The following is a 15,230-nucleotide window of genomic DNA, read 5'->3' as shown; positions in this document are numbered from 1 at the left end:
GACCCCAAAGTCTGCCACTTCGTAGGGAATGATTTTTCTAATCCCAACAGAGTGCGGAGTGCCACGAGGGTGGCCGTCCGAATATATAAATATATGCCTGGAGAAAACAGTGAGGCGAATTGACTTCATCTCCGTTTACCTCCTCTCCCTATCTTGTTTGTCTTCTTTAGTTAATTTTAAGATCAGGCCAGCAGCCCGGGCGAATACTCGAATTGAGAAAACCACCGCGTCGTCCACTCTGGCACCACCACCATTTTACGCCCCCGATACGACATGCATTTTCTCAATGAATAACCAATGGATTCCCTGTTCCACCGCCAAACAGATGGCGGGGAGCTGTAATTGGAAGAGCGGGAGAACGACGTGGATGCGCGTTCTGGAGGGCCTCAGTCCGCATTGGTGTACCGGAAAAGGACGCGTTTTCTTGGCCTCTGTCGGTTGACAGGCGGGGGAACAGGCCTTCCTGCCCTATGGAGCGGCTTCCCAGGGAACATTGCACGATTGGCCACGCCCCGCTTCTTTGTGTTGAATTTTCCGACGCGCGCAGTGGTGGGTTTCACAAGGAAAGTGGGATTCCCCGATTTTGTGGTCCCTGCATGCGGAGCATGACTCTCTCTTTGCACAGCGTCTCTCTAAATTCCGGTCGCTTACTTGTGGGCTTCGTCATTGCGGAGAAAATAGCCTTGCTTGAGACCACACGATACAGCACGGTTTTAGTCCCGACATTGCACGAGCCAGTCAACTTCCACAGTGGAAAGAGACGCATCTTTTTCTTTTGAGCTTTTCAAACTTTTTGAGCTGCTTTTCTGAGTTACGCAGCAAACGGTCGAGACGTAAAGAAGTCCTTCTTTTTGGTGATATTGCTTCAGCCTCCACTTTGGGGCGGAAAGGCTCTTTTCCCGGCACAGCTTTACTTGAAGAGGAACCGAAAAGATTTGCTCAGCAGTGAGGGCCCGTGGATGCTTCCCAGGATGCTCTCTCCCACGCACAAATACCCCTTGAACAAATTTTTGGCTTTGTTTTTTTACTGGTTTTATTATTTGATTATTTTCTGGCCTGTGGATTATTGCCTTTTTACTTTTCCTCTTTTCTTCTCTTTCAGTGCAGTTGTTTTGCAGCGCGCGACTCTCTGGGATGGTTTCCTATGATGTTTTGTCGCAGCCTTTCCAACGAGGGAGATGGGCTCCTCTGCACTCCCACTCAATGGGAACGGACGCTCTTTTTTTTCTGCGTGGCTGGTGTGCAGAGACACCGATGGAAGTCGGAGGGAAATGAGTTAAGACCCATTGTTGCAGCGACAGCACTTCGTCCAGGTGTTTTGTTTGGCATTTTTATCTTCTCGGAATGCCCCGGAAAGAAACGATTCGCATGGATTTTTGTTGAAGATGCAAAGATGCGGCAAACATAGCTGCAATTTTCATTGGACCGGGCTTCAGATTTCTACTGAAAGAAAAGGCGTACAATGCTGCCATCAGGCGATGCGTGCTGCTGCAGCGAAGATAATGTTTTTTTTTTTTTTATGATCTGTGGTATTCTGGGTGCCGTCACGGACTTAATAAAACGTTTGACGTCGACTAACGACGCGTTCTCTTTAATTATTGATGTTGATTACGCCCCATGAAATTATAAAAACAATAATAACAATGGTATTTGATAAACTTGACGCAAATAAAAAATATGTGGGTCATTAGCGGCAAATGAGTCTAAAAGACGCAATAGACCGTTCACTCACATTTCTAACGACACACTTCATGCATCATTGGATACAGTTGCCTTTAAAAAAGGAGGTTTGCTCAACAACCAGAGCGATCGAGTTGTCTCTTATTTTGTATTTGAGGCTGACACCGTTATCAAATCCCACCTTGAAGCCTTTGAAAGGCCACACGCATGCGTTTTCACGCAACTTGGCGATACCTCCATTGCCATATAATCTACCCCGTAAAATCTAAGCCAACAATTCCCACAAAGAAAAAGAAAAGCAACCAGCTCAACATATGGCACCCGATGAGAAAGACAGTCTTGGCGCCTACAGGCTGGGCCAGGCCAAAGAAAGCGATGCTCCAGAGGAAGAATGAAATATTTCCACGATAAAGTTGGAAGCTGCCGGAGAAATGGTGCAGGTTCGCGTTGTAATCGTCAACGTAATGTCCGGCACACTGGAGTATGGACATGGCACGCTTACTGGACCTCTGGCTCCAACACGAGTGCTTGGACCAGTGTTTCTTATGCAGACCGAGCGTGCACTTTGTGAGGGGCTTGAAGCTGGAATGGACGTCTCCCGCACAGGGGATACGCTGATCCTTTTTCAAGGCGCGAACACCTTTTTCTTTGTGGCCCAACCTGACTCTGCACAACAGTGATCAGCGGAGGGCAAAAGACCGTTCTATTTGTTTTACTTGTATTCTCGTTTTTTTCCATTTTTTTTTTTAAATTTTACTTTTTAAAATTTTTGTTGATGCGTGGCGTGTGTGGTGTGGTGCAGTTAGTGGTGCGGCCTGTGTGAGCGACAGCTGTTTGGTCGAGTGCAGTTGGATTGTGTGGATTTCTTCTTTCTTCCCCTTTCTCTGGATTTGTTTTGTGTGTTTGCGTAGGTGCTTGACGTGGCATCGCCTGACGATGTCGACGCCGCGCTGGGGAGGGTGGCTGACGGCGGGTCGCTTGACGTGCGTGGCTTTGCTCGCGCCATGTGTGCTGAGGCGTGCAGCAGCATCCAGAGGCTTTTGCGTGAGTCTGCGGAGGAGGCGGGGGCACTTGATGAGGAGGTGAGAGGGATTGTGGAGCGCGACAGGGCGGAGGAGGATGCGCTTCGGGGGGCTGCGACCGGTGCTGCGCATGCGGAGATGGGTGCTCTTCGGAACGAGCGGTACGCCGAGTTCTCACGGCGGCGGACGCGTGTGTTGGCTGAGCGAGCCGCTGAAGGGGCGGTGGCTTCTCCGACCTCGGCCGGCGGAAGGAGTTGTGTGTGTGTGGGCGGCTGCGGTGCCTCATTGTGCATCTGCGCCCGGACGCCGTTTTTGACCTTTGCAAGCGTGGCGACGTTGCGCATGTGTTGTTGGGCTGGCGCACCGCCACGCAGACGTCGCGGGCGCAGTGCGACTCTCTTAGTGAGTCCGTTCCTGCCGGCGTCCCGAACGTTTCTGTGCGCGTCCTGCTGGTAAATGGCTTTCGGTGCACTCCCAGTGGCACAGGCGGTGCCTGCAGGCTTGCAGAGACGGATGTCGAGGCGGTGGCGGTGGGGGCGTTGTGGCCGAGGATTTGTTCGTGCAGTGGCCTGGTGCTGTGGAAATGCGCTCTCCGCTCACCGGCAACCGACTGCGGTGTATTTGTGACCCCGCCTGCGGGATGTCGCGGAGTGATTTGTGGTTGGTGGGGGACGACCACGACACTCTGGGCATTGTTCGCCACACGCGTCTGCACCACTCCGCCGTCTTTCGTGGATTTTTCTTTTCCGGACAGCTGTGGGCGTGGAGTGTGCTGGCGCGCAGGCAAACCTGATGCTTCCCCTGTTTGGAGCGACCGGGAGCGAGTCCCAGCAGCGTGTGGAGAGACGCGCTGTCAATGTGCTTGAGAGCCTACGTGAGCAGGAGGAAGGCCCTCCTTCTGCGCGCACGAGTGCTGCAGTGCTGCTCGCTGTGCAGGGCGACGCGTCAGCTGCTGCCGACGACTCGCTGCCGTTGGGGTCTGTGGTTCTTGACATTCGTCCCCTGGCACCGAGTCTTTCCTTCGCGCCGCACTTCAGATGTGCCGAGACATGTGCGCTGGTGTGCGCCTTGCATGGTGTGTCCGTGCCGCAGCGTGAGTGCCTGTGCTGCATGTGCACCGTTGCCTCCGTCAGTTCTCTTCCCTTTCTTCTTTCCCTTTTTTTTTTTTTGCGGTTTTGCGCGCAGCATACACAATTTTCAGCGAAGGGAAGGGTAACAGCCAATCCGCACGCCATGTCGTCCATCCCTGATGGGCTTTTTGGCATGTATCGAATGATTTTTTTCAACGGATTGGATCTTAGAAATGAAGTACGTCAGTTTAAGATGAGGTTTTCGAGTGCCCAAAATGACGTGGAGGTCCGTGCCCTGGTGGTCAACGTAATGAGCGGTTTCATGGAGTATCGAGATGGCAAGCTTACTGGGGGAATGGCTTCAACTTTATCTTTGGGACCACCGTTTTTTATGGAAATGGAGAATTTCCTTCGTACTGGGTTTGCAGCTGGAATGTATTTCCGTCTTGATGGAGACTTATTGACTCTCGTTCACGGCGAAGACGTTTTATTGCTTACTGCGGAATAAATTGACTCTGTACTACATTGGCACATGGAGGGTACAAAGCGTTGATTTATTTGTTTTAATTATGACACCGTCCTTTTTATTTGTTGTTTTTTTTTTTTTTGTTTTGTTTTGTAGGCGGCTGTGAAGTGAATGTTTGCGAGGAGAGCTGGCTACCTAAATTATTATTATTATATATATAAATACATATATATATATATTCCGATAAAACAAATATGTTTTTTTTTTTTTTGATGATTTCCTTCCTACCCCAACGGTGAAGTCGTACATTGTCGCGTTGCTGGGGCTCTGGTTGCGTATATCAACTGTGTAGCAGGGCGTTGCTGCGAGCACGACGGAGACCAAGACGACTCCGCTCCTCGAGAGGGTTCCACGCCATGCCCGGTGTGGGGAGGTGAGGCGGTCTGCCTGCAGACGGTCTGAAAAAACTGCACGGCCGTTTTGCTGCGGTCACTCCGTTGATATCACCCGTGGCGGTGACGCCCACAAGAACCCCGGCACCGAGGAGGATGGCTGCATCAATATTTGGCAGCGTAACACTGCAGGCCTCTTGTCCGTAAAGAAGATTGCATTTGCAGCACGATTGGGGCAGCGTCCACCTGACATCGTTCTTCTCCGGGAAATAAATAACCGGAGAGACGTGGTGAAGAAATTTTTTAGGTGTTTGTGAAGAGCATGGTCGTGGGAGGGCTGGCTGCCTTAATGAATGTATATGTGTCCTGATAAAAGGAATGCACTTCTTTACGACACTTTTATATCGTATGAATTTTTTGGAAGAACACGACTTCAGGGGAGCAGGGAAGCGATGGCGACTGGATTACTTTTATTTTTATTTTACCTTCCCACCCACCCTCCTTTGATTCCCACCATGCGGCGGCGTCCCTTTGGTTGGAAGAATCCAAAGTCTGCCACTTCGTAAGAAATAAATAAATAAATAAATAAATAAATAAATAAATAAATAAATATATACATATATATACATCCCATCCGAATAGAGTGAGCGGGCCGCGACTGTGGCTAACGGATGATATATAAATATACACTTCCTAGCTTTTACACATGGAGGATATGGTGAATCCACTCTTGTTCCATTCATCCCCTTCTTATTCCTATCTGGTCTGTTTTCTATTATAGATAACTTGAGGATTGGGCCAGTGGCCCAGAAGATTTTCTGGCTGTAATGACTTTTATCAGGCCGTACTGGGCGCGGTGGTGGCGTTGCCATTCTGGTGCGCCACTCTCCGCCGTGCGAGCGCCTGTCGCTCCCTGGCACTGACCTCCTGGAGACCATTGCTGCCCGTGTATTTCCACCAGGCTGTCCCAGCACCTGCGTGGTGAATCTCTACAACCCTCCCACAGCAACCGTTCAGAGCTCTTCGTTTATTAGTACCATTCCTCGCTTGGGCCCGAAGAGATTATTGCGGGTGACCTGAATTTACATCATGGACTCTGGGACAGACACCTACCTTCAACGACTGGAGGCGATAATTTCGCCGCTGTTCTAATCGATATGGATTTTGGGCTGGCAAATGACCCGACACAGGCAACACGGATCACAAATCGTAATATCTCTTCCCCTGACGTGACTGCGTATCGCGTGCTACGTCTCACCCACTGGCAGTTTGCCCCTTACATGGACTCGGACCACTGCTTAGTATCTTACTTGGTAGAGATGGACGATGGCATTCCGCGACTAGCCAACACACTGCCTCGGCGGGAGAAAGCTACCTTTGCCCTGCGCAAAGCGGATTGGCCTGCTTTCACCTCGTTGTGTGAAGCCCTCCTTGCCACCGCGTCCACATGGTTGGATATTCGCGGAGGTATCGTGCGAGCAGCTGAGCGCCATATCCCGAGCGGCAGCCGTGGAAACCCCAAAACAATATGGACACACGAAATGGAACAAGCCGATTCCGCTGCAGAAGCAGCACACAAAGCACACACATTGCCTCACCCGGAGACAGCCTACTTCGAGCCGAATTTACTTGAAAATATGGAGGAACAAAATCAAGCCTTACGCCGTGGCTTCGCTGTGCTGTTGGAAGCCCGTGCGAAAAGACGTGGAGCCTCACCCAGCCCGAGCTGGCGATATCTTCACGGCATGGCGGCGCCGCACCCTCATCCTCTGGAATCGGTTGTGCTCCGCACTGATCTTGGCTGCGTATGCGCCCTGCCTCGGAAACAGGCAAATATGCTTGTCCGTCATTTTGTGCGGGTTTCACGTGTCACATTACCTTATACTGCTGCTGCTGCTCGCCGCACTCCATTGCCCCCTGGTGACTGGGAAATGGATCGGCCTTTCACGCCGTATGAACTTGACGTGGCCATTCGTGACTCTTTGCGTGGCTCGGCCCCTGGCCCCGACGAAATGTTGAATGAATTCCTGCACCATCCTGGGCCCGTTGCGCGCGACACTCTTAGAACGATGATCCACAACTCCTTCGCAAACGGCAGCCTGCGTGGCTCCTGGAAAATGGGAGACGCTATTCCTATCCCCAAACCTGGGAAGGATCCATGCCGCCCAGTGAGCTACAGACCTATCAAATCACTCTCTGTTTTACTACAATTAACCGAAGGAATGATTCACCGCCATCTGTCAGCGTTATTGCCGCACCACCCACGTCAATTTGGATTTACACCTCCGCGTTCTACGTCGGACGTGGTAGCACTTGTTATCGATAAAATTACCCGTGGATTGAATGAGTTCAGCATTGTGGAGTACGTGCGCCCTGGAGGCGGCGCCCCCGCACGACACGCTCGTCGACATCGCTCGTGGTCTTGATTGATTTTCCGACTGCGTTCGACACCATTGACCATGGGAAACCATTCGGCATGCTTGACGGACTTCCGCGCCTTGGCCCTCGAAACAAACGATGTCTGCACAACTACCTGCGGGGCCGCTATGTTAGGGTATGCACTCGCGAACAGCACTCCCGGAAACAACTTGTCTCAGCCGGAGCACCACAAGGCAGCGTCCCGGGACCCCAACTATTCCTCCACTGTGTGGATGATCTGCTGCGCCGCCTGGGCAACATCTATTCTGCCTCCGCACTCATGTACGCTGACGACCTCACACTTGTTGCCTCAGGTGCGGACATCCATGCCTGTGCTGCGGCAATGCGACCGTTCTTGTCTCTTGTGGCCACATGGGCTGCCGAGCACAGCCCCAAAATCAACATCGCCAAGAGCGAAGCTGCTCTATTCCACATCTCTTCACACACACACACGGTCTGGCGAGGAAATGGTCGATCTCCATCTTGGCAATGGGCAACTAGGCATTTATTCACGCTCGGTGCGCTTGCTGGACACCACGATTAATCGTCTTCTTAATTTTGGTTACGCATGCTTCCACCGCCTCAAAGCAGACCATGCTACGCCGTTACCAATTGAAGCTGTTTGCGCAAGCGGGTGCGTCCCACCGCACCATGCGATCCTTTTCGATTGGACAAGTCCACAGTGTGTCACTATATTGTGGCGAGGCAATTGTCCCATGCCTTGTCTACAACTACTTCCATAATATGGAAGTACGGTACCGCGACAGTTGTAAAGCATCTCTTGTCTTTAGTGCACCAACGGAAGATACATCTGTCTACTTGAAAGCTAATCTTCTCCGGCTCCGTAAGATACTTTGGCGTTGTGCACTCACACAATACGAACGCTATATACGCCTCCATGATTATGAGGATTTGCGTTCCCTTATCTACTCGGAACCTATGCCTCCGTCCATGCATGGGAAAGTGGCGAAATCAATCCCGTTTCAGAGAGATGCCGTTATTAATCGATAAAAACGCGTCTGTGACATTACTGAGATGCCCCACAACCACAATCGTGCTCCTATTACCCAACGTTGTGTTTTTTCTTTGGAAACTGTGAGTTGCAACAAAGTGAGATTTTATCAGCGACTCCTTGCCAAAGACACCTCTGACGATGTCAAGCGCACGGCTTTTGATTCTACTCACTTCTCTTTGGGGGATTATGATTTTGAATTGTGGGCGGACGGTTCCTCATATCTCGCTGCACTCGCATCTGGAAACGCTGCAATGTTATACGGCTCCACAAAGACAAATGATCTCCCTGTGGAGGTACATTGTGCAGCAGCTGGCAGGCTTGCATGCTCATAGGGAGCAGAGTGACTTGCCATTGAAAATGGCATTAGACATCTCATACCTTTTTTTCTGGAAACATCCCAATCGCCCACACGAGTCCTGGTGGCGACGGACTCCCTTTCGGCAATTGAGGCACTCCGCGTTGCCCCACTGGCCGTGCGAGACTGCGTTACGGAAGAAATTTGGGTTATGCTGCTTTCCTTGGTAAAGCGAGGTGGCTCTGTGGGCTTTATGTTTTCCCCATCGCACTGCGGTATCCAACGCAATGAGGCCGCTGACAAAGAAGCCACGATTGCACGATCCCTGCAGCAATGAGGCATCCCAATCTGGCACGTGGACTGCCTTACCGCCGTCAAGGGGTTATACTGGAAGGAAGTCCAGGAGGAAGAAGAAGTCGTGCACACCGCACGTCAGACGCTCGTCAGTGTAAAAAAAAAAAATCCTATCCCTGGTGTGCAGGCAGACATCGGGCATCAAATCACGACTTCGCGCGCGGGTGCGATGCGTCTCCTGCCCACTCCTCGGCATACTGGCACGCGCCCTGCGGATCACAAGCAACCCTTTATGTCGGTGGTGCTGCCCCTCCCTCACACTGAAGAGACAGGACCACCCCGACCTCCTCCGGAACCTCCACCTGGCGTGTCCACGGCACCTCCTCGTAGAACGACGAGCAGCAGATCAACGTCGCCCTGCCCAAGCTGCAGCAGCGTCTTCTCGTCCGTCCACAATATGAAGGCACACGCCCGACGCACTAACCCTGGCACTCCAATCGTTGCAGAAGGCCTCACATGTGGATTCTGCGACAGCTCCACGGTCTTCAAAACAAGTGCCTCACGCGCAGGTCACTATCGAAAATGTCAAGCGTATCAACGAGCAAAAAACGGACAACGCACCTCTGCAAGCTCCAATGACAGCCGTAGCCCTTCAGTCACTCCTATACTGCAACCCCACCAGCCGCTGAGCCCCGACAATCCACGGGAGGCCCTGCCGCACATGCTGTGGGAATGCCCCTGCCTTCGACCACTGAGCATTCAAATCTTTGGAGAAAATCCATGTCGCATGACAGCGTTATTCGAGACGGGAAATTTGGCCACGTTTCTACGGACAGCCCTCGGGCGATCAATGAATAGTGACCATGTCGTATAACTAAAAGAAAATTTTCCTTTATATCTTGTGTTTTTTGGAAGAATGCGTTGGCTGAGTCAATGAGCCAATAACGGTAAGACGAATTTTTATTGATTTTGTCTTTATTTTTTGCCGTCCCACCCATCCACCCTTTTTTTCAATTCTTATTCTTGCGGCGGGGTCTGGTGACTGGGGGACCGCAATGTACTTTAATTAATAATATTTTTGTTTTTAAAAAACTACAGCAAGTCACGAGAGTGGCAGTTGAAATGTATACTAACTTGGCGAAAACATCGAGGATGTGGCGAATCCCCTGCGTCTCCATTTATCCTCTTCTTCTCCCCATCTTGTTTTGATTGCTTTGGATAACTTTAGGATTTGTCTAGCGGCTCAGGTGAATACTCTTTAGCTTTTTTTTTTTTTGCGTTTGTTGTTTTGCAGGTAATTTTGGTTGATACGTGTGCCATTAGCCTGCGTCTGTGAGTGTGTTTCTGTGTTTATTGTTGGTTTCCTTGTGGCGTTTCCTTTTTTTTGTATTGTATTGTAAGCGTCGTGTTTGCTGTCGGCGTTGGTGGGAATTTTGTGCTGTGGAGTTAGGGGTGAGGTGGGATTGAGGGTGTTGAGAGGATGAAGTCAAAAAAGACGGTACAGAAGAGTGAGTTTCACCATGTGCGAGTGCAGGGGCGCCAGCGCGAGGTGGAGTTTCCGGTGTCGCCGCTCTCTGCTGGGCCGCAGCAAGGGCGGTGGGACAAAGATTCATATTTTGTTCCAAAACTTGTTACTTTATGTGCGGAAATTATTGCGGCGAATTTTGCCCAACTTCCTGAGGCTGACGGATTGCGCGAGGAGCACCCGAAGTTGTACAAAGATGTCATTGAGAGGCTGTCGACGGATTTGCCCTTGTCGGTGACTGTCCCCCGGGTGCGATCGGATGAGTACTGGCGTCGCTGCTGTGAAGCGCGGTGGTCCTTTGGGCAGCTGGGCGAGCGGTCCTGCGGGAAACTCCTGCCACCCAAACGGGAGGGGTGGAAGCAGTTTTTTCTTGAGTGTGTGCTCAGCGACTTCTTGACCGCCCTGCGATTACCCGAGATGACGACAGAGGAGGCGGAGGCGCTCGACAACCTCTGCCTGGTGTGTAGGGAGTACGTGTACACGTTGGACCTTGCCTGCCAGGTGACGCGGTTTGCCCTTTACGAGTCCCTCCTGTCACGCATGCCGCATTTGGAGGATATCCGTTTAACCATCGGCGTGAAGAACGCTGGGACAAACTTTGAGTGGGAAATGATGGGATTTGGCGAGTCGGATGCACTCAATTTGCGCCGCGCGCTTATGAGGTACCCGCCGCTACGGTATCTGCGGCTTCCCAACAACAGGCTGAACAGCTCGTTATTGAAGGGAATTCTTGGCGGACTTGTCCACAACACATCCATCGTCGTACTTGACTTTTCATCCAACCGCATTGACGACGAGGGGGCACGGCAGCTTGCTCTCCTGCTCTGCAAGCCAGAACTGCCGCTTGAGGAGCTTTATTTAAATGACAATCATATCCGATCAGAAGGCGCCACTGCGCTCGGCGAGGCGTTGACAATGAACAAGACACTGCGGGTTCTCAATCTTCGTCTTAACCGCATTCCCGATGAAACCGGCGGTGTGGCCATCGTCAATGGCCTTGCAACACACACCACACTGGAGGTGCTGGACCTCGCGCATAATCTGCTGGGCGATGAAACCGCCCGCGCCCTCGCGGAGGTGTTGCCGAAGCAGGAGTCATTGCTATCATTGAACATTGCAGGTAACAAGGCACTTGGTTTGGAGACAAGCCAAGTACTCTTGCAGGCAGTGAAGAAAAACACAACTCTGCGCTTTTTCGATACTCGGGGAAGCGGTGTGGCGGAGGAGTGCATGGCAGCCATGGAAGGAAAGGTGCGGGATGTCGTACGGACCATCAAGAGGCAGGAGTTAGCGATGAAGGAGGAGTTACAGAGGGAGAAGATCCGGCAAGAAGTAGAGGCAAAACTTGCAAAGACGTTGTGTGCGTAGAGGAGTTCCAGTACTCTCCCTATCTATATATGTTTTTGAGCGGTATGTGTTTTTCCCTAAAAGGGAAGAGGAATCAATCTTTATGTACAGTGAGTTCTTCTAGAGGCAGCGGTGGGGATCCACTGAAGCTCCTTCTTTTTTTTCCTTTTTTTTCTCTTTCTCTGCGCGCTTTGCTTCCTTGTTTTTTTTTTTTTTCTTTTTGCTGTCATTTCTTTTTCTACTTTTTTTTGGGGGGGGTGGTGGTGGTGGGACTGTTTCCGTTTGCTTTGCGTGCAACTTCAGATTGAGCGGGTGTATCCGTACCGGCGATTGCCTGCATTTTAGTTGTTGTTGTTGGGTCCATTCATACGGAGTGTAGCTGCCTGTTTTCTCATGGCGTCAGTTACGGCCTCTGGTCTTTTTCTTGCCGTCGCCCTGACTGTCACTTCAGTCAGCGCCTTCTTCTTCACAATCTGGCCAGCTGCTGTTCTTGTTTTGGTGCGACTCACTGCGGGATTTATTCCAACGAATTTCATGCGTCTTTGCACTGCCTGGTACGACGGCGTGCAGGAGAAGTGGTTGGCGTTTGTCGTCATATTTCTTGAGTGCGTGCTCAAGCTACGCCTGGCGTACACAATCGTGTCCACGTCCGCCACAACACCGTCAGGGATTGCCGATGTGTTTGCGCCACCTCAACCCGGCAATTTTAAACTCATTATCCTCAACCACCGCTCGCGCATTGACTGGCTGATGATGTTTCCGTTTCTCGCACGGGCAAATGTCCTGCGAACGCTGCGCATTGTCTTGAAGGCGGGGCTAAGTCGTATCCCCGTCTTTGGATGGTCCATGCAGTTATTCCGTTACATTTTTCTTTCTCGAAAGTGGTCCAGTGATGAGGCCAAGCTGCATGACGTGATTGTGCATTACCGTGAGAACGGCGGTGCCAGCATTCTGCTTTTCCCGGAAGGAACGGACCTTTCAGAGAGCAACGTTGAGAAGTCCCACGCCTACGCAGCAAAAAATGGCTTGCCACGTTTCCACCACGTTCTTAACCCACGCGTCAAGGGATTTGTGGCAATGAAAAATATGATTGGTGCGGCAAATATTGAGGAGATTGTGGATGTGACGATGGGCTACACGGATTTTGTACCCGGCGAGCGCCCAGCCGAGTGTTCTGTTGTCAACGGTCGCATGCCAAAGAAGGTTCACATACTATGCATGCGACATCGCATGGCTGAGAATACGCCGTCTATGGGGGAGGAAAGGCGGGCACTGGATGTGGTGCCCACGGATGATGATGGCCTAAGTCTTTGGCTGAACGATTGTTTTGCGAAAAAAGAAGTTTTGCTCTCGCAGTTTTACGCCAACAATCCAGTGGGATTTGAGCCACACCACGTTCGTAGTGTGTTTGGTGAAAACTGTACCGTTTTTACGTATGACGAAGATGAGGAAACGGCACGTCATCCTAACAGCACAAAATTTTCTCTTTTTGTGCGGGATGTGGGACTTTGGCGTGGTTTTGTTGGTATAATTGTTTTGTGGACGATACCTGTATTGTATTGGGTCTTCTGTGGCGGGCTACTCTCGTTACTTCTCTACGGGCTGCTTGCGGCCATGTGTGTGTGGATTAACCGGGAGAAGGGTGGTCTGGATGTGTGGCTGTTCCTGCAGCCGCAGCCCAAGCGGTCGGCGAGGGAGGAGGAGCTGAAGACCGATAAGAAGGAATGACGTAGCAGGAAACAACACATTGCAAAGGGGGAAGCAATTCAGGATGAAAAAAGAAAAGAAAAAAAAAAAAAAGAAAGGCATCAGTGACTTTGCTTTTATTCTACCGAAAACACCGCAACATTCATTTTGCCTGGAGGCTTCTTTTCTTTTTTTTCTCTAAAAACAATGAAAAAGTAGGAGAATAAAAGAAGTAGGCAGAAGAACGAACAAAAAAAACAAAAAGAACAGACAACATGGCCTTTTCTTTTTTTTTTTTTCGGGGGCAGATGTAAGAAGGAATAAGTGTCATTGTGTATGTTGTTTTTATTTTATTTTTCTCTCTCTCCCTCTCTCTCTTTTTTTTTTTTTCTTCGATGACGCCTTTTGCTTTACATCTCCTGAGAGAAGTGATCCTTGTAGGAGAGGGGGAAACACACACGCACACACATAAAGACGGGGTGTGAGGAAAAGATAGAGAGAGAGAGAGAGAGATAGCATAAGGAGGAACAGGGGAACAAAGGAAAACGTAACGTGATGCCCGCCACCACGCATTACTTGCCGCACTCCGAGAGGACAAAGACGCACTATGAGCGATTTCTGAGGGATCTGCGTCGGTGGCTGCCACCCGGCCTCGATGATGAGATTGGCGAGATCGCCGAGGAAACACTCTCCATTGTGTGCCGCGCGGGTAATGGTACCGCCGCAGGGGGCTCAGCCCAGCTGCAACAGGTGAGGAAACAGCTTGAGGTACTCTTCGACACCTCAATAAGCCCCGAGGCACTGCATGAGGTGCTTCAGTATGGCCGACTCATTGATGACTTTATTGTGGTGGCGGAGGAGGAGGAGGAGGTGGGAAACACGAGTGGCGTGGCCCATCGCGGCGGTGACAATGCCGCTGGATTGGGCGATGGACTCGGCGACTTGTTTTTCATGCAGCAACAGGAGGAGGAGGCTGGTGACTCATCGGATGACGATGAGTCCAGGACTGCCCGCGACAACAGGCGGGACTTGATGAGGTTTGCCGTAGATGTGGAGGGGCTCACAGCCAACGATGACGATGGGGACGACGGCGGTGCAGACGAGGACAATAATAATCATAATAACAACATTAACGGCGGTGGCCGGGCGCAACGTGTGACGTTTGAGGAGGTTGCATGCAACCCAAAATATGTCCGTGACTCCTTGCGCCGCCTGTTTCCTACGCAGACAGTCGAGGAGTGTGACCTGCAGGCGGATCGTTTATTGCGGTACGCCGGCCAGCGTCAGGTTGACCAGTTGACTCTCGAAACACAACTCACCGCGTTTCTTGGCGGATACGACGATGAGGCAGTCATGGAATGGATTGGTGTCGTCGCCGCATCGCGTTGGGCAATTGTGTACGGCATGCAGTTTGCAGAGGGGCACAACCAGCAGGAGAAGGAAGCTGTGATGGATGCCATGAAGACACATGCGAAGCAGGATCGTCTGGTCGAGCGGCTTTACCAGAGTGTCACGGGTAAAGAAATAGGGCCCAAGAATGACATTAGCAACGATGACGGAAACAGTGGCGATGTGAAACCACTGCGGCGTGTGGATTTGGAAGCATACGCATTTAAGGATGAGAGCACACCCCATCGACTTACACGTGCTGTTGTGCCACAAGGGACACAACGGGCGGTATTTGAAACACATGATGAGGTAGTGCTTCCGGCAACGGCATCCGCAACGAGTGAATACGCCCGCACCCCTGTGAGCGCCTTTCCAGAGTGGGCACAAGTGGCATTCTCTGGTGTCACACACCTCAACCCCATGCAAAGCAAAACGTTTGATTGTGCCTTTGGGAGTGATGAAAACATGTTGGTGTGCGCACCAACGGGGGCAGGGAAGACAAATGTTGCGATGATGGCAATGCTAAGGGCTGTCAAGAATGCCACGGCCCGCAGCGGAGCCATCAATCTGCGTGAAATGAAGATGGTTTACGTGGCACCCATGAAGGCACTGGTGCAGGAGGTGGTACGCA

At 51.3% G+C, this 15,230-nt stretch overlaps 4 protein-coding genes and 1 pseudogene across 4 annotated transcripts, besides 18 other annotated features; all 5 read left to right on the top strand.

Annotated features, from left to right (window-relative positions):
* Positions 1-1,713: a sequence feature (heterozygous, non-Esmeraldo-like haplotype).
* Positions 4-199: a mobile genetic element.
* Positions 1,714-3,056: a sequence feature (areas merged during assembly that could not be assigned to a particular haplotype. This can correspond to areas where the two haplotypes were merged or to regions with more than two copies in the genome that were merged during assembly.).
* On the top strand, positions 2,112-2,360 carry Tc00.1047053511315.56 (hypothetical protein, conserved; the record flags this gene model as incomplete). Its single annotated transcript, XM_803112.1, has 1 exon — positions 2,112-2,360. The coding sequence occupies one exon, from the start codon at positions 2,112-2,114 to the stop codon at positions 2,358-2,360; it is 249 nt and encodes an 82-aa protein (XP_808205.1).
* Positions 2,417-2,451: a sequence feature (AT_rich).
* Positions 2,602-3,765, top strand: Tc00.1047053511315.44 (annotated as a pseudogene).
* Positions 3,057-5,724: a sequence feature (heterozygous, Esmeraldo-like haplotype).
* Positions 4,364-4,392: a microsatellite.
* Positions 4,449-4,477: a microsatellite.
* Positions 4,936-5,446: a mobile genetic element.
* Positions 5,198-5,254: a microsatellite.
* Positions 5,474-9,391: a mobile genetic element.
* Positions 5,725-9,026: a sequence feature (areas not merged during assembly with more than two copies in the genome that could not be assigned to a particular haplotype).
* Positions 9,027-15,230: a sequence feature (heterozygous, Esmeraldo-like haplotype).
* Positions 9,620-9,728: a mobile genetic element.
* Positions 9,714-9,744: a sequence feature (AT_rich).
* Positions 10,133-11,545, top strand: Tc00.1047053511315.30 (hypothetical protein, conserved; the record flags this gene model as incomplete). The annotated part of the gene is made up of 1 exon (XM_803110.1): positions 10,133-11,545. One exon carries the CDS (start codon positions 10,133-10,135, stop codon positions 11,543-11,545), a length of 1,413 nt encoding a protein of 470 aa, XP_808203.1.
* Positions 11,678-11,774: a sequence feature (A-rich).
* On the top strand, positions 11,918-13,252 carry Tc00.1047053511315.20 (hypothetical protein, conserved; the record flags this gene model as incomplete). The annotated part of the gene is made up of 1 exon (XM_803109.1): positions 11,918-13,252. The coding sequence occupies one exon, from the start codon at positions 11,918-11,920 to the stop codon at positions 13,250-13,252; it is 1,335 nt and encodes a 444-aa protein (XP_808202.1).
* Positions 13,301-13,328: a microsatellite.
* Positions 13,564-13,603: a repeat region.
* Positions 13,694-13,726: a sequence feature (CT-rich).
* Positions 13,766-15,230, top strand: Tc00.1047053511315.9 (ATP-dependent RNA helicase, putative; the record flags this gene model as incomplete). The annotated part of the gene is made up of 1 exon (XM_803111.1): positions 13,766-15,230. A coding segment is annotated over one exon (1,465 nt), but the record flags the coding sequence as incomplete, so codon positions are not given.

The sequence above is a fragment of the Trypanosoma cruzi genome, genomic scaffold (assembly GCF_000209065.1).
Source record: "Trypanosoma cruzi strain CL Brener 1047053517089 genomic scaffold, whole genome shotgun sequence".
NCBI classification, from domain to species: domain Eukaryota; phylum Euglenozoa; class Kinetoplastea; order Trypanosomatida; family Trypanosomatidae; genus Trypanosoma; species Trypanosoma cruzi.
The sequence above is the reverse complement of the archived record's forward strand: the minus strand, read 5'-3'. Positions and strand labels throughout refer to the sequence as shown.